Here is a 17,957-nt window from a genome sequence, read left to right as displayed (position 1 = left end):
TCTGTGGCAAAAGCTTTAGTAAATGTATGGGCCTCTAGTTTACTCCTATCTCTTCTGGGAGCTCATTCTACCCCTTATGTATTCACGTTAGACTGCGTTGGATTGTGCCCTTTCAAGGCAGGCGTGGTGTCAAATTCAACCCATACTTGTAGGAGCTATTTAAAAAATTCCAAGACCTAGGGGGCCAGAACCCTAAAGGGACCTCACTTTCCAAAAGTGCTGAGGAACTTCTGTCTGGAAATCAGCCCCTTTAAGGTGGCTTAAGTTGGGGGTATCCAGACATTGAGGCCCAAGTATCTGTCTAGGCTAGGATTTTTACCCCTTGTGTCTGTTTAGTACGTTAGCCCTTTTCTGAGTTGCTGGCAGTTTGTGTGCCATGCCATACCACTCTTGTTGGTTTTCCTTTTCTCCTGGTTCTCAAATGCTTCCGTAAGGTAAACCTTTGAGGGAGGGGTCTCCTGGACTTCTCCTTTTCTATTCATGTTACATCCCTGTGGCTACTCCAGAACTGAGCAGCTTACATGGAACAACAACAGGAAAGGCCTGAGGGCATTTGTGGCTGTTGGATACAATTTAGAAGCTGAAAACAAGGAGGAGGCAGAGCCAGGATCATGTGACCAGTGAGTGCTGTGTGGAGGGGAGAGAACTACTGTCCTGCTTGAGTTTGTGAGCATTTTTCTTCCTCCCTCTTTAATGGAAAGTCTTTTAGTCCCTCCTGATAATATTACAGTGTCTTTCTTACGCTTCCTCAGACTTTAGACACTGGACTGTAGAATCGCTCTGTCTTGTTTCTCTTGTCACACTGGTGACACCATCTGTTTTTGTCTCCCCATTTTGGTTACCAGCTTGTGAGTGGTTCTCTTTTTGGGGAGGGTTGCATATCTTCCCCCACCCCCGAACAGTGCACTCTAAATAATTTCACTTGGTGTGTTTCTGCTAGGCATAGGCCAAACCAAAATCCTGCATTGAAACCGCCCAGAACCTTCGCTGTGTACTCAGTCTGAATGTGAACTATGCAAATGCCTTCTCTCAAATGGACTGAACCAACTCCTGTCCTCCAGACTTCAGGGTGTTTTGCATATTTCAGTTTGACCATCACTTAATGAACACAATACCCAAAGTATGCCCCCAATTTCAGATTCGTGGCAGGTTGCTTCCCCAAACGGCTGCCAGTCTAGGGGAGAGGAAGAAATGGTGAAATCTAAAAACACGGTAATTGAGTGGTTCTGGCGGGGGCGTTCCATTATTTTGTTGTCCTTTTGCTTTGCCTTTCCTCTTTGTAATGGCTTTAATGTTAATAGTAATGTAGTGTTTACAGTTACTCCTTTCTTCGTGTTTGTCTCTTCCCCTCCTGTAACCTCTTTGCACACGCTGACACACACACGATGTCATTTTAAAAATAAATGGCGAGGAGCTGCGAGGGGTCAGCAGGACTCCTGATCTTTTCTTTATCCACGGTGCCATTTGAAAAGGATTTGCGTCCCTAACAAACCTTTAGGGAGTGGGGAAGGGGTTGCTTAAAGGGAAGACAATGCTGGGGGGGACTCTGTGACCTCACTCTGTCCAGTCATCTGGTTCTTCGTTTGTCCCTGCTGTGAAACAGAACTTATCTTTTGTCTGTAACACAAATACATCTTTTCCCCACTCCCCCTTTCCCTTCTATTATGGTTCAATCAATGATGTCATTATGTATGCCATTCAGGGGCTGTTGAACCACTTGGCTGCAGGAATTTGGAGGAGCGACTGGGGGAGAATGGCAAACGGTGCTCTTGCTCTTAGCCTTCAAGGATCTATTCTAATTTGAAGGAGAGAAACGAAGTCAGGTTTCTCTTTAACCCCTGTTCATCAGGAAAGACAAAAGTTAAACCAAAAAATCCAACCCACATAAAATGAAGGAGTGAGTGTGTGTGAGAGGTGGTAGCATGAACTGCTAGGGCTTTTTTCAGTAAAGGTCTTAAGCCTATAAAAGTTCTGTTTGCGGTACCACCCTTTGAATTTTTTAATAAAGATATTTAAGAAGCTTTCTCCATTGCTCTTAAGAAAACTGTCAAACATCTCTGAGTGCTGCTTGCTGTGATTTTACTCCCTTCCCTCATTCGTTGGATTACTTTTCTTCTCCAACATTTTTCTGAAAGTACCAACTACGGAGGGAGTCCTGTGAGCTCCAAAACCTACCATGCAGTCAAATCAATACACTTTCAGTGAGTTGCTATGGCATTTGATTTGGAATTGGAGTACCGCTTTTGCTTCGATGGATTTACTTTTTAACACAGTCTTGCAGAACATTGTGGAGCCTCACTAAATGTAACTGATCCAAAATGCATTAAATCAATGGAAGACTCCCATGGGGCTTTCGATCAGGCTGTTAAGAGTATTATCATCCCAACTAATTCAGCTTATGGAAAATGCTTCGTCTCACTATTGGAAGCCTGCTTTGATTTAGTTAGTTATTAAAGAAAAAAGGCTTTCCTAGCTCTCATCCCAGTTCAAGGAGATAGCATAAGAATGCATTAAAAAAGTTCTGAGACTACTTTGCAGCTCAGAGCTGCAAAATGGATTGATCCAGATCAGAACGCCATCAAACGGATCTGGGTTTAGGTTCAGGCCCATCTGAGTAATACCTTTGTGTGTCAGCTTTCCTACAAAAGTCCCACAGGAAATGGCTGTGTAAAACCCTACTGCCCTAGGCATAAAGTGGTTTTAAATATAATATTAGTTTAGCTTTAAGGGGATTTTCTGATTGACCTGTCTTTTGCAAAAACATAGTAGATTTATATTGCTGAGTATTTTAACTCTATTTAAAACAAAAAGCAGTAAGTCTTTTGGACTCATGTATGAGTGGTTAGGCTCAGACTCCTAAGCTTGATGGTGTTGTTGGAAAAGTGATTTGCATTAGGGTCTGGGAGTTAACCTCACTCCCTTTTATTTTATTTTTTTTTTAAAGGAGTGCTTGTGGCACTTTAGACAAATTTATTTGAGCATAAGCTTTCCTGAGCTACAGCTCACTTCATCAGATGCATGCTGTAGCTCACAAAAGCTTATGCTCAAATAAATTGGTTAGTCTCTAAGGTGCCCCAAGTCCTCCTTTTCTTTTTGCGGATACAGACTAACACGGCTGCTACTCTGAAACCTGACTTCTGTTACTAATAATTTGGAAATTCCTAACACATCTATTCCTTACTCTGGTTATTCCCTCTAATAAGATATGTCTTCTGCAAAAGGAACACTTACTATTTCTTCATTTCTCTTTGGATCTTGTTTAGAGGTTAAACTGTCTTAAATGTTTTTGGCCAGCAAATTTTTCTCTGGATGTGATCTGAAATCCTTGAAAAATGTATGTGGAGGTTTAAAAACTAGCAACATTTTGATCCTGACAAAATATTTGCAAAAAATCTGCTCCTTCATTGATCTTCCCATCTCCCTGAATTTGTGGCTGCTTTTGTTGGCACCACAGAAACCTTAAGCCATGAAGCAAATAGAAAAGGACAAATATGTATTACTTTTCTACTGGGTGTACTTCTACTGCCTTGTTATTCCAAACCAGAGAGACACTCCTGAGTATTTTGTAAGGCGTTTGAAGTGGCTAACATCCAGAGTAGCTGGACTAATTCGATGGATGATATCAGGTATGCTTGATGATAGACAAGATTTTCAGTACTTGCATGCCTTTTAAATATGGCAACAGATAAATTTTGCATAATAAAATTCTTGCTTTCCGAATTCAGAGCGACAATCTTGTGGCTGTGGCTATGGCTCTGGACCAAGACTCAGGAGATCTGGGTTCAGTTCCCAGTTCTCCCACACACTTTCTGTGCTACCTTGAGCCTGTCGATTAATCTCTGCCTCTTTCTGAGCTGCAAAGCGTAATCCACCTAATGTACGTCTATGGCCATCATTGCCCTAGCATCTGAGCACCTTATCTTTGCTGTATTTACCCTTACAGCACCCCTGTGAGGTAGGGAAGTGCTGTTAGCACCCTTGTACAGGTGAAATTGAGGCCCAGAGGAATGGGTCATTGGTGGCGGAGCAGGGAGTTGAGCACCTGAGTCTCCGGCTTGTCGCAGGCTGGTATCCTGGACACTGGAACGCCTTTCTCCCACTCTCTGTAATGCCTATGAAGATTGTTAGCTCTTTGATGCAAGGCCAGTCTCTTGCTCCGTGTTTGGGCAGTGCCCAGCACAATGCCCTGATCTTGGTTGGGACCTCTAAGGAGTACTGTCATACAAATGACATATTTCGATTCTTCGTTCACCTTAAATAATTAAACGCCAGTAATGCCTCTGCTCACCAGCCTGCAGGGGAATTCAGCCAAGCAAAGTTGGTCATGGAAGGGAGTTAATCAACCCGTTCTTTGTCTCTGCCACTCTGCAAAAAGAGAAACCAAGTATAAAATGGTGAACGAAGGACTCAGAGCTATTGCTAACTCTCTCGCTTGTGTGTGTTGGGAATCTTGCATTTAATCTGGTTTATTAATCTGATTAATTCAAAGCCTGTCCTAATGAATCTCTGTCGTGAAATAATGCTCTGAAGTACTATAGTGTATTGCCATTTGTTCTTCATCCCATAGCCTTTTTAGTTTTTGACCATATATAGATTTTAAGTTTAATGGCCACTAATTACTCCCAGTCTCTACTCCCCGTGTACTGAGTTGGATCAAATCGCTTTGATGTTAATAAATTTTCATTTATTGTCTATCCTATAGAATGGACATATTAAGTCACTGGGATACCTAGGAGTACTTAGCCCTGCATGAGCTCCCAGTGCTGCTATGGGAGAGTGTGGGGGATTCTCTTTGGCCTCTGTCCAAATCTGTAACTCAGTACTGATTGCAGAATCACTTACCATTGGGGGTCACAGATGGAAAGAGCCCAGCTGCGTTTCTAGGTCCCAGGGGAAGTGCGTGAGGCCTGCAGATAGAAGAACCTTCATTTGACTTGTAAACTGAGCCAGTTTGATCTGAAATTCTGGAGGGGGGATAAATCTGGGGACCCTACATGGACACTTTTACACACTCATTTTCAGCACAGTAGGACTGTGCTGTCCATTTCAATGAGCAAGGATGCACCCTGAAGGTTTTTCCTTGCACCCCAAATTCACTGGCGTTCCAGTGCCTTGTAATGTGGTTTGATTCTACATTTATCTCCACCATTGCTGGCTGGTAGAATGGCTAGTCATATTGGCCTCAACTGATAAAATACAGTTGAAATATGATCCACTTCCCCGGATAAAAAGTTCTCCCTTCCATAAATAGAGGTGTGTGGATGTAAACTGTCTCAATGCACAGGAAGGGTTAACATTGCTGTGGTGTTGCCGTTTTTGCGCTTGTTGGTTTTGAATAGGATGGATTTTTTTTTTTAAATCTGTGGCTAATATGCAATTCAAATAGTGTTTAGTAATCGCCCGATTGCTCCTTTTTAATAACAGCTGGACGCTTCAAGGGAAAACTTTCCCTGCGCCAAGTAGCTTTAACTTGAGGTGGCCTCTTGTTTACCATAAATACCGTAACTCCTAAATACGTTTTTGTCAAGCAAAGCCTCTGGTATCTACACATCGGTGGAGATTCTGTACGTTGTGGGCTTGTCAAAATATGTCTGTGCTGGTAAATTAAAAAACAACTTAGCTGAAATGCTTTGATGTTTAGGACGCTGTTCTTAAGGGACTGTGAAGATGCTTCCTAACCCCTTTGCCTTGCCCTGCACCTGAGATGTGTCTCTTTCACTCTGCCATGTGGCATTCCTTACGTGTGTCTGTCTTCCTCTGACGTCTAGGTCAAAGAATGCTTTTCAACTTCAGTATTCCACTTCTGGGAGAGTTGCAGGTGTACTCTTAACACATGGCTGTGACTTTTTTGTCTTCCTCCCCTGCTGATTCCATTTGGAGAGAGCATAAACTTTTAACTGTTAAGGCTTCAGTATCTTGACACACAAACCTCAGAACTGCCAGCTGTTGTAACTTTTGCCCTCTATCAAAACCAGCGTCCAAAAAATACATTAGCTAGATTCCTTCATCCTTCCCTTACCTGATCTGTGTTTCCTGGATTTTTACTGGAAGGGAGGTGGGGAAGGGGAGAGGAGCTAAAGGTAGCATCATGGTCACTTTTTTCCCCAATTAATGTATTATAGCAGAAATTTGCTTACTGTGAACTACAAAGTTGCTGTCTCAGCTTAGCGGCCTGCTACTGATCTTGCCTGTACTGCATTTACAATTTCACTGATTTGAATGGTGATGCTCTTAGTTCACACCACTGTCAGATCAGAATCTGGCTCAATAAGTTTAACAAGTTGGCCTCTTTGTTGTATTGGCACTCACAAAATATGTACTCAGAGTTGCTGCCCTTAAAAGCGACTGGCTTAGATACATTTTGGTTTGTCCCTAGTGATATTATAAAAGTTTTAATAGACCATGTTAGCTGGCAAATGAAGCATCACTCCAGACTTACATGATATAGAGGCTGATTCTGTGAAAGTCCTAGTCCTTAAAGACAGCAAAATGTGTGAGAACCTTCCAAGAGGGGAGATTGGTCAGTAAACTTCCCACACCTAGAGAGGCCAGCTAAAGTTGCACCAGTGAAACACAGATGGTCAGTTCTTATGGCTGGAACTTCTGTGTTCTGTCACTGATGTGCTGGGGGAACCTTGAGTGAGCCATTAACAAAATGAGGATGATGCCCACTTCCCATGGGGATGCTACTGAATAATGCTTGTGAAGTGCTGAGAGATCCTTCAGTGTACATCTCTTATACTACTGTATATAAATAAAATAATCCCCCGCCTGCCCAGCCTGGGAGGAAAGGTGATACAAAAGAGCAGTGTCTTTTTATAAGTAGGCCGTGTTACAAGCCTTTCATGAATAACCCTTTCGTAGGCATCTAATATTAATGGAGTTGAAAAGGTGAATGTATTCCACACTAGGTTGAGGGAATGTTCTCAAGGGTAGCATTATTTTTTTAACAAGACTTTGAGCTGCTGGAAAGAGAGAGTTTTTCAATCTCACCATATGTCTCCCTGTAACTAGCTCCAAATGTTGAATGACGACATGAAGTGAGGTGAACCTTACAATATTTTATTTACCTTTGTTTCATGAGGTTGGAGATTAAAGAGCCGTGTTGACTTGGGTTGAAAGGGACAGCTTGAAAACAACCAGGCGTTTGGAGGTCTTTTGGGGGCAGCAGAATGGGGGTGGGGAAGTGGAGTCTATAAAACCAACAGCTCCTTGGTTGTTCCTATAAGATAGTTTACAGTGTGTGTATGGTATGAAACTGAGGTCTCTCGCTGTGATATCTATGTGAAAGGCAATTCTGGGGATGCAAATTGAAAGGTAAGCCACATGAGGAATGCTTACATAAAACCCCTGGGATTTCCAATTGTTTCACAGCCCCTACTAAATATTTGCTGATGTACATTAGTTTATCAACTCCAAATGGACTTAGAAGCTCTTGAATGGAGTCTGCAAGGCAAAAGAGCCAGGAGGTATAAATACGTTGAGATGAATTTCAAAAAGGTGGTGGGTGACAGCTGTGCATCCCAGGATTGGAGTGTTTCTGAGAATAAAACCATCAGTTGCTGTCATTCACCCTCTGGGTATGAAATTGGAAGCCCAGTTACCCTTGAGTGTTTCATAACCTTTACCTTTTGGAGGTCAAGGCCATGTCATCATTAATCTACCATCGCCTGAAAGCCTCAGGGCTCTGCTTTTCATCCTGCCATCCGTCATGCTGCAGCAAGATACAGGAGAGTAGATGACCAGAAGGGTCCATTTTTATACATACATGCGCGTGCATACCCTTCCATTCTCTCAGAATGAAAGCTCCAAGGATGAGATTATGGAGGTTTGTGTCTGTATCTCTACATTCATGATTAGAATTCCTCTCCAGTGTTGTTCTGGAAATCCAGACTTCTTTTCTCTAGGGGACTCTTAATCTATGGAGAAGGCATCTTGCCCGAAAATACTGTGAGGCTTGGCTTTCAGCAGTGTGAGGTATTGTACCATGGTTTCTTGTCTGTAAGGTCTAGGATTAGTGGTGAATCTAGCATGACCCCAAGATTACCCACAGCTTTGATCATCTGTGATCTGATGCCCCCATCAGAGATGAGGTTAGAATATTGGCAGGTTCTTCAGAGTGTAGCCCCTTCCCTGCCACTTCTGTTTCCTGTATTGAGCCTGAGCCCAATGCTCATCACCTGTCTGCTGCTACTAAAGAGAGAGGTTGGTCCTTCATTTATTTTTGCCTATCTTAGTTATTGGTAATGAGCCCTGTGCTGTATCCTCAAAGTGTCATTCCATAGCACCTACAGCCAGGCTACTGCTATGAAATCTAAACAGCTGAGGATTAGGAGCTGCTGCTGTGTCACTTGCTTGTGCTTCCTTGGTATCTAGGGCTAACCATAGGGAGAAATGTGTGTTAATACGTGTTCTCATCTCTTACTGTCCCTTCAGAAGCACCCTTTCTTTGTTTGCAGTGATTGACTCAGTGCAGAGTCCTCCCATCACTTCAGATGAGCTGTTCGTTAGAGCAGTGTTTCTCAACCCTTTTGGTACCAGGGACCAGCTTGCTGCCTTCCTAAACTGTGTCATGGAGGTCTCAGGAACCGGTGCCAGTCCATGGACCGGCTGTTGAGAAACACCGTTTTAGAGCACTAAAGCTTTAAGTGCTCTAAAACGGTGTTTCTCAACAGCCGGTCCATGGGCTGGCCACCGGTTCCTGAGACCTCCATGACACAGTTTAAGTCAGCCTAGCTGCATTGCTCAGGGGTGTGAAAAATTCCACCCTGAGAGATGTCGTTAAACTGACCTAAGCCCGACAAAACTAGTTTAACAGAAGAATTCTTCCATTGATCTGGCCACCATCTCTTGAGGGGGTGGATTTACCACAGCGACAGAACCCCCCACCATTGCTGTAGCAAGTGTCTCTACTGCAGTGGTGTAATTGCAGCCTTGGTAGTGTAGCCATAGCCTTAGTAATTGCTAGGGAGGTTGCAGCTGATCTGGCCCCCCGGCCCCTAACACAGAGGACACCAAGAGGTTTCACTTGTACTGGGATCAGCTGGGAGCTGCCTCACTTCAGATGGGAGAAAGAACAGGGCTTCTCCTGTTGGAGCAGAGCCGAGAGCTGCCATTGTTGCAGGGAGCTCTTGCGTGTCATTTAAAAAGGTAACCAGCTGCGCCCTCCCCTCCAAGTTAAAATCCAATTCTGCTTGTGGGGATGAGGTTAGTACCAGAGCTGCTCCGTGCACCATGGAAACCAAGACTTAATGCATTTTGGCATTCACCCTTCCAGCACTGAAACTGGCAACTTGCCCACCCTGTGGGGTGAGGGGAATGATCTGATTTTTTTTAAAGGGTCCTTTTATCTTTTGGGAATAATCTGGGTACGAAATAAAGGCCAGATAAATTTGGGATTGATTAATTCTCTCAGGCATTTTTAAAATCTGGAGCTGTGCTGGCCACACCTCACTGTTGAACCTCTTCAGTGGATGTACATGTTGGGTTTGCCCACCTGCCCCCACTGTGTGTCAGTGTTGCTTCACGAAAAGGCTGCTCCTGGCCTGTTTGGCTGCAGTAAAGCGGGTCTTTTAATGCTGGTTTGGGAGTGTGGCCGTTCTAGAGTCTTCTGGTTCAACTGTCGAGTACCACTTTTCAGGTGTTTCCCAGAGAGACTGAAGAGCTCAGTCCAGTTAATGTCGTAGTTCTTTCAGTTTGATCAAAACCCTTCACTGGACACTGCCCGCATGCTCAGTGGGTACGTTCCATAAGAGACATTTTGGTCCCTGTCCCAAGGTGCTTACAGTCTATAGAAGTAATCCCGCCTTCAGAATGAATTACCTGATTGTGCCTGGAGCTCAGCTGAGCTCTAGCCGCTCCCATTGAAGTCGTTTGGCATAGAGGATGTTCAACAACTTACAGGCCTACGGGCTGATTTGAAGGATCATTGACAGTTCAGTTGCTGGCTGTAGAAAGCTGCCACTTATAAAGAAAGAGCCAGAATCTTGAAGGGGTTAGAAAAGAGCCTGAGGAAGATCCGTGTGGTGTGGTGACCTTATTATTGACGATAGCACTGAGGTGAGCTGTGTGATTGTGGCCCTGTGGATGATGAGGTTAGCTGCTTATTTCATTCAAAATGACAGGACAGCGCTAGATTGAAACAAAAGTGCTGCAGCTAGGTAAGCGCAGTAGAATGATTGGTTTCAGAGAAGCAGCCGTGTTAGTCTGTATTCGCAAAAAGAAAAGGAGTACTTGTGGCACCTTAGAGACTAACCAATTTATCTGAGCAAATTTGCTCAAATAAATTGGTTAGTCTCTAAGGTGCCACAAGTACTCCTTTTCTTTTTGTAGAAATGTGTAGTTACACGTCTAAAATCCTGCACATTGCCCCATGCCCGTTACGCTTTAAAAGTTTCTAACTCTCAGGCTTGGATCCTTCACGGAAAGCCCTCCACCACCTCCCTCCCTCCCCCCCTTTTTTAAATATAAAAAACCTCTCCTAGTGTGAGTGCAAAGGGAGCAAACCTAGTAACAGAGAGGTTAGAAAATTGGTCTGATGCTGCTGGAAAGGTCAGCTTTCGCTGCAGATGCACATGTGCCCATTTGCACACTCAAGCATGGCCCCAGGGCTTGATAAATGCAGAGATAGCAGTGTTTTGATAGAGGTAATTTTCCTCAGATGGGTTTCAGCACCCCATGAATCAAAACCTGTCAGCGAGGAGCCAAAGATGGAGTGAAGTTTATTGTAAGCGTGTTTGCATCTGACACTGTCATGCTAGGGGGTCAAGTGAGCAAGATCATTAGAACAGTGTTGATTTACTGAGACTGTTATACTCTTTCTCTGCAGGGCCACAATCGGGGGTGGAGGGGTTACCGAAAAAATAAATAAATAACCTGCAGCTCAGAGCAGTTCCCCCAAGAGACACTCCCATGTGTCCTTTTAAAGACACAGTGCTCCTGTTTCTCCTGAAGTTTGTATTTGGGCCATTCTCCCACCAGCAGGGTTTGAACAACACTTTGGTCACCCATAGCAATCGAAGAGCCTGGTTGTAGATAGTTAAATGAGCAGATTGGAGTGGATTTTCTCTACCAGCATCAGTGCTTGCAAAGATGTATTGGAATTGGGAAAGGTTCAGAAAAGGGCAACAAAAATGATTAGGGGTAGGGATCGACCTCCATATGAGGAGAGATTAATAAGACTGGGACTTTTCAGCTTGGAAAAGATGGCTAAGGGGAGATATGATTGAGGTCTATAAAATCAAGATTGGTATAGAAAGTAGATAAGGAAGTATTGTTTACTATTTCTCATAACAAGAACTAGGGGTCACCAAATGAAATTAATAGGCAGCAGGTTTAAAACAAACCAAAGGAAGTATTTCTTCACATAACACACAGTCACCCTGTGGAACTCCTTGCCAGAGGATGTTGTGAAGGCCAAGACCATAACAGGGTTCAAAAAAGAACTAGATAAATTCATGGAGGATAGGTCCATCAATGGTTATTAGCCAGGATGGGCAGGAATGGTGTCCCTAGCCTCTGTTTGCCAGAAGCTGGAAATAAGCGACAGAATGAACAGAACAGGTAATCATCAAGTGTTCATTCCCTCTGGGGCGCTTGGCACTGGCCACTGTCGAAAAACAGGATACTGGGCTAGATGGACCTTTGGTCTGACCCAGTAGGGCCATTCTTATGTTCTTATAGATTACACTTCTCCAAACAGTGATTTTTTTTTTGCTGCCCCTATGATCCCAAATGATACATAATTCTGTCCACCGTCGGTGGTTCCATAGACTCTAAGCTTCACAACCACCTTTCTCGGGATGGTGGAGGTGATATGACCACACTTAGAGAGGATGGCCTCCTAGATTGAGACACAGGAAAACTGGGTTCAGTTCCCTGCTCTACAACAGACTTCCTGTGTGTCTTGGGAAGGCCACTTCATTTGTCTACCCCTCTGTTCCCCAGCTGTAAAATGGGAATAACACCATTTCTTTTCTCCAGTCCTTTTTGTGCCTTGTCTAAAAGTTCTTTGGGTGCAGGGTGTGTGTGTGCGTGCATGCATGCACGTGAGCTCAGCTAGGGTCTCTAGATGTTATGATAATACAAATGGGGAACCAAAACTCAGAGTGCTAAACAGCCATGCCCGGAGAGGCGCTGTGATGCTCCTGCGCTGGAGATTAGGTAAGGCGCTAGGTCGTGGTAATGTTGAGAATAGAGTCCCAGTCCCTAGCAGGCAGATGGATGCCAGAGCTGCTAAGTTGCACTGCTTCCTTTAAATGACTGTTTATAGTCAGGGTCTCGAGAGCCCTTCTGGGAAGGGAGGTTAGAGACTAAAAACATGGCAGGTCTGTGGATGTTCAAGGGCTAAGTGGGACCCTGGAACAAAAGGAAAAGTTAGCAGTTGTATTTAGCAATAATTACTCCAGTGAAGTGTTGTAAGTGAACAGAAAGAAGTGAATGCGCTGTTTAGGCCATGACTGCCTATGGAGCCAAAACTCATGAGAAATTGCTGAGTTTTCAATTAAAACTTTTCAGTCGCCCCTGTTGCCACAACACATGGAGATGTCATAATTAATAATACTGAGCCGGTTGCTATGGTGTCATTTATGTAAGGTATTGACATAACGAAGGCTGTCCAGCTGCTCGCTGAGGGGGTGTCAAGTGTCACTTTTGTCATGAAAATTGGCCACCGCACCGGTGATGTCATTAGGTCTGTTTTGCGAGTTTGCATTTAAATGGATCTTTTTTCTAAGTGTCTAGTTTGTTTCCTCTGCTTGCCTGGCTAACATCAGTTTATTAAAATGGAGCAATTGGGGTTAGAAGTTACTTGTTACTAATATATCATTTCTATTAGCTGTAGACAGTGGGCCTCTTGAGTTCTTGCTCTGATGGGGGGGGTGCCTTTTTAGTAAAGCAAAACGATGACCAATTTCATACCCATTTACTTAAGATGCCTAATGGACGTGGGAAGTTGTGCATCCAGTGAGGAGTTCCAGGCAACTGCCTTATTGGTGATGGTTTCAATTTGTTACATCTCTTATTTATGTCATCACAAGGATGGCTCTGCTTGCTTCACCTGATTGCAAATGAATGCCTTTTTAGTGTCTCTGTCGGACCATGCTCTCACAAGTCATGAAATGTAACAAATGGTGTTGGAGGGGAAGACATGAAATATACTTAGTGACGGGGACAGAGGAGAAATTATAGGAGTGTAGCAAGGTAATTGGACAGCCTGAGTTGACACAACTGGCTAAATGAGGGCTGAAATAGCCAAAGCTAGAAATAAATCCATTGAAAATGGATGCATTGAGGCTTTTAAAGGGTAATGATGGCCTTGGTTATTACTGATAGTCAAGGCATCCGTGTGGGTAGTGGTAGTGGAAATAAAAGCCTCTGGTTTTGTGGAGAATCTCAAGAAATGTAGGGACGTGACGGTTCTGCGAAATGTCAGTAAAATTGTCCATTCAGGCTGCAAATCACTGAAATGGAATTTGTGAAGGTAGGTTGAGTGAGTGCTGAGATGATCATGTCAAAATGGAAATGCGTTTGAGAGGAATGGTGGTCAGTGCAGTGAATAGAAAAGGGGGGCAAGAGACCTATGACGCGTATAGGAGTAGTTGTCTGGCTTATCAGACTGTCTCCACTGCCTCTTGCTAGACTGAAAACCATTAGTAGATCAGATCTCTCATCCTGCCAGCGGTAGCCAAATGTCTTGTGTCCATAGCAAGAGAAGGACTCCTCTGAGCACGCATGCCCACCCCTCTGCTCTTGCTGAAGGAGCAAGGAGTGAAGAAGTAAAATATCCTAATCAGAAGCATCCCCCATTAAAACAGTTTGGAGTGCAAAGTGAATGTCAGCAGAAGAATTGAGTCAAGCTCCATGAGACAGACATCGTTTGTGATGCTTGCAGAAATGAGACCCTAGCACTGGATAGCAAGCCAGATTCTACCCGTGGGGTTTATTGAACCACAGCTAACAAATCCAAGGGCACTGCAGCAAATAATTCAAAGGAAAGGTGCCTTCATATTTAATGGTATAGAAAAATACCATTTGACAGGATTGTGAGATTCCTTGCTTGTGCAGATCCTGGAGGAGGAGCAGCTGTAGAATTTTACAGCGAATTACAGGCCTGGTCTTTTTCATCCAAGGCTGCCATCAACTTATTGGGGGTTCTGCTTACTAACAATCCACAGGAAAGAGCCCTAAGCTTGTAAGTGTTAAAGGTGTAGAAACCCTTAACTGAGAATTAACCACAGTCTAGTTAGGACATTCCCAGTTTTAAGGGATGTATGTTTTTTTGTGAAGGCTTCAAACAGAAGGTACCTTTCAAAAATCCCGAGTGACCTCATGTACACCGTTTACATTAACATCATTAACAATAGAACCACAGAGCCGAGCCTCATGGTCTGTTGAAAGTGTAAGAGTTTAGGGTTCTTTGTGGGATGGATTATTTGTCACATCAGTCTGTAGGAGTCGAAATGTGAAAAACCAATATCTATGCTGTCTAATCTGCCTGCTCTACTGTGCAAATGTACATAGGATATATGCTGAAATGTCCTCTTGAGGCTGAACCAAAGATCTTTGGGGCCCATGCTAAGACTGTGTCTCTAGATTGAGCTTCGGTGGATTTTTAGGGTTGTTCTATTGCACTGGAATGCTGCCTTGCAGAAAATGCTCTCCCTTGGCTTAGAAAGGATACGCTGACAGATGGCATCCTCCTGGTCAGTGGGTACCTCTCTAAATACGGGATTAGAAAATGCAAGAAATTGAGTGTTGGAAATAATAATAATAAAATAAATCCATATAGCCATAAAAATCCTCCTTGGAAGCAACAAAGAGAGCTCATTCGTTAACTCGAGAGACTTTTCAGTAACATCAGCGCTCCCTTATGAACGGGCCAGAGAGCTCTCTGGATAAAAGTTGAGACCATCATTATGATCCATGAAGTCTTCAAGGGCAGATGGGAAACTAGTGCAGCTAGTGCTTAAAGCTCAGGGTCTATCGCATTGGGGCAGGCATAGGAAACCATACAACATAAGACCTGGGGATTAAAGTGTTCCCTTGGCTTATGTTGGATGATTCACATAGTCCTGTGGCTGACCGTCTGCTCCGAGAGAGAGGTGATGTTGCAAACATGGCATTATGGTTTCACTGCAGGATCAAGTGTAAGATTAAAAAACTGGGCCAGGTCAGCTTGGCAAAGAGATGACAGAGGTCTGCAGAATCATGAATGGTGTGGAGAAAGTGAATAAAGAAGTGTTCTTTAGTCCTTCACATAACACACAGACCAGGAGTCACCCAGTGAAATTAATAGGCAGTAGCTGTAAAACAAACACGTTGAACTACAACTTCGCACAACGCACAGTCAGCTTGTGGAACTCGTTGCCAGAGGATGTTGTGAATACCAACGGTATAGTAGGTTAAAAAAAGAATTAGAGAGGATTATGGAGGATAGATTCATCAGTGGTTATTAGCCAAGATGGTCTGGGATGCAACCCTATGCCCTGGGTGTCCCTAAACCTCCAACTGCCAGAAGCTGGACTAGATGATGGATAGATCACTCAATTGCCATGTTCTGTTGATTCCCTTTGTAGCATCTGGCACTGGCCACGTCAGAAGACAGGATACTGAGCTAGGTGGACCACTGGTCTGACCCGATCTGTGCATTCTTCTGAGGGTGCATCCTCTTTATCATGTTGATTTATCACATTCCTTAATTTCCCAATGAGGAAAAATATGCAGCAGGTGGATTGGTGTTAGTCAGTGGTGATGCTCCAGACAGTTCCTCATCAAAGTGAATTGGGTTCTTCCCTTTTGCTACTAGTTTCACCAGAGCTGCTGAAGAGTGTTTATGCTATTCTGTATTTTACATTCATTCTTCAGGGTGTGGTCAGCTTCACTTTCTGCTTCTAGTGCAAATTCTCTTCATGTTGCAAACTTCACAGGGCAGTTTTTAAAACCATTTCCATTGGAGCATTGCATTGGAGCAACATTTTTTATTTTAATGTGAGATCTTGTAAATCCTCAATGTTGGGCCTACACTTGGGTTGGTAATAGGGATACAGAGGCTTTCACCTCTAGGTTCCTAACTGAAATTCAACCCTGGTCTGCTGCTCAGTGGCCTATGTGAAATGAGTTTGGGTTACAATACTGAGGCCAAAGATTTAATGGGGTCAGTAAGGGAGAACTTAGTAAGGGGCCCTCCCTGTCAGGATTGGGACACATTGACTGGAAGCTTACACTGCAACTGCCAGGTAATTGTACTGCTTTGGTTAAACAGAGACTCGCTCCCTGAGGTTGCCAATCCAGTGCCTTTCATTTACTCTGTTGGAAATATAAAAGCTTTTCCTTTTTCCTCCCTACCTCACTGCACCATGCCTTACTAGCTATCGTGGTCGGCTCTGCTTTGACTTGACCTGTTAAGGTGTGGACAGTTACAGGATAAAGACATTTAAAGTGGAGGGGACAGAGCAGTTGCAAAGTTAGGCAGGTGCAAAATCACAGGTTACTTAGCTTTAGCCATTAATCCTACAAACTCCATGAAGTTCACCACTGTACTCCAGAGAAATAGGTTTCACTTTTTATTGATTACCATGGAGGGAGAGCAGGTTTAGCGTGGGAACTTACTTATCATAAATACTCCTTGGGAGGTTCTTTTGAGCATCTGTTCAATAAATCCCCTCTGGACGGGGCACCTAACCATGCCAGCATGATGATGCCTGCTAAAGTGTATGTTCAGCTCTGTGCAGAGTCATGTGCACCTCAAAATCATCTTGCAACTACTCTTTTCTAGCAGCTGGTCTTGTAGCTAAAAGCAGGAAGATTTGGGGGGCAAGGAAAGGAACCTTATCAACTGTTAAAATGATTCTTTTGGGCCTGTCTGGCAAACTAAATCTTCTACCTTCTTTCCACTCAGAGCGAAGATGATGAGAAGCTGAAGAAGAGGAAGGAGCGGTTTGGCATTGTAACAAGTTCGGCTGGGGCTGGAGCCACAGAGGACACAGAGGTAAAATGCCAAACCTGCAAGCAGAGGGACACATGATAAGAAGTTTGGGGGTGGAAGGGCAGCTGAGAACACTTTCCATGCTGAATTATTAGGAGAGTTGAATATTCCACTGTAACTATTGCACACATGACCTCTCGCTCCTCAAGTGGATCTCATCCTACTGGTCCGCAAGCAAGTACTTATATTCAGTTCCTTCAGGTACCCCAATGATATTGCAAAGATAATTTATCATCTTTACCTTGATGAGCATCTGCCTCTTTTGGGTTGCATGCATTCTAACCCCCCTGTGGAGCTTGTCAGATTGGTTTGGAGCAGCCCAAGCTACAAGATCTGGCTGGCGCTGGCCAATGCGGCTGAGCTCTTAGTCTTGCAAACTAATACGGATGCCTGCAGAAAATTGGGAGCAACCGTTCTCCTCCAGTTTCCTCCACACTGCTCCCTTTATGCCTGGAGTGGCCTACTATACCACCTCCCTTTCACATCCCTCCGTACAACTTCCTTTATCCAGGAAGCCCTTGAGCTTTAAACTTGCTTCACTCCTTTCATCATAAAATGCATGTAAATTTCACAACATAAAAAAGGAAGGAACAAGTAAGGATCAAGAAATTGACTACACCCCTTGCTTTTCTCTCCTCCATCTTTTGTTTTGACACCTCTGTCCTGCTGTTGTGTCTTTTGGTCTGATTTTTAATTTGTAAGCTCTGCAAGACGGCGCCTCACCATTTTATTTGTGGAGTTATATGGCTTGCTGTGCGGCACCTGGTACCAGAGACCAGGCTAGATGGTCCTGTGGCAGTTCCTACGTTCCTGTTTGTCGAGTACCAGGCACACCAGTGGTGCTGCATAAATCCTACTCTAGCATAAATCAGTGAGAGCTGAGCCCCCATCACTGTCCACAGAGGAGCTGCTGGCGTGGATTTTAATTTTAACAATCATTTGGCAAAGGTTGCGGGAGGGTGAGCTGTTGGGG

General features: G+C 43.9%; 1 protein-coding gene across 3 annotated transcripts in view; it reads left to right on the top strand.

Moving 5' to 3' along the window:
- Positions 1-17,957, top strand: part of SARNP (SAP domain containing ribonucleoprotein) — a 50,181-nt gene that overhangs the window by 28,780 nt on the left and 3,444 nt on the right. For all 3 annotated transcript variants that reach the window (XM_073319440.1, XM_073319437.1, XM_073319439.1), the window contains one exon: positions 16,898-16,987. In XM_073319440.1, the coding sequence (XP_073175541.1) occupies positions 16,898-16,987 (90 nt within the window). The remainder of the gene's footprint in view (positions 1-16,897; positions 16,988-17,957) is intronic.

This window comes from Lepidochelys kempii, chromosome 20 (assembly GCF_965140265.1).
Source record: "Lepidochelys kempii isolate rLepKem1 chromosome 20, rLepKem1.hap2, whole genome shotgun sequence".
NCBI classification, from domain to species: Eukaryota; Metazoa; Chordata; order Testudines; family Cheloniidae; genus Lepidochelys; species Lepidochelys kempii.
The sequence above is the reverse complement of the archived record's forward strand: the minus strand, read 5'-3'. Positions and strand labels throughout refer to the sequence as shown.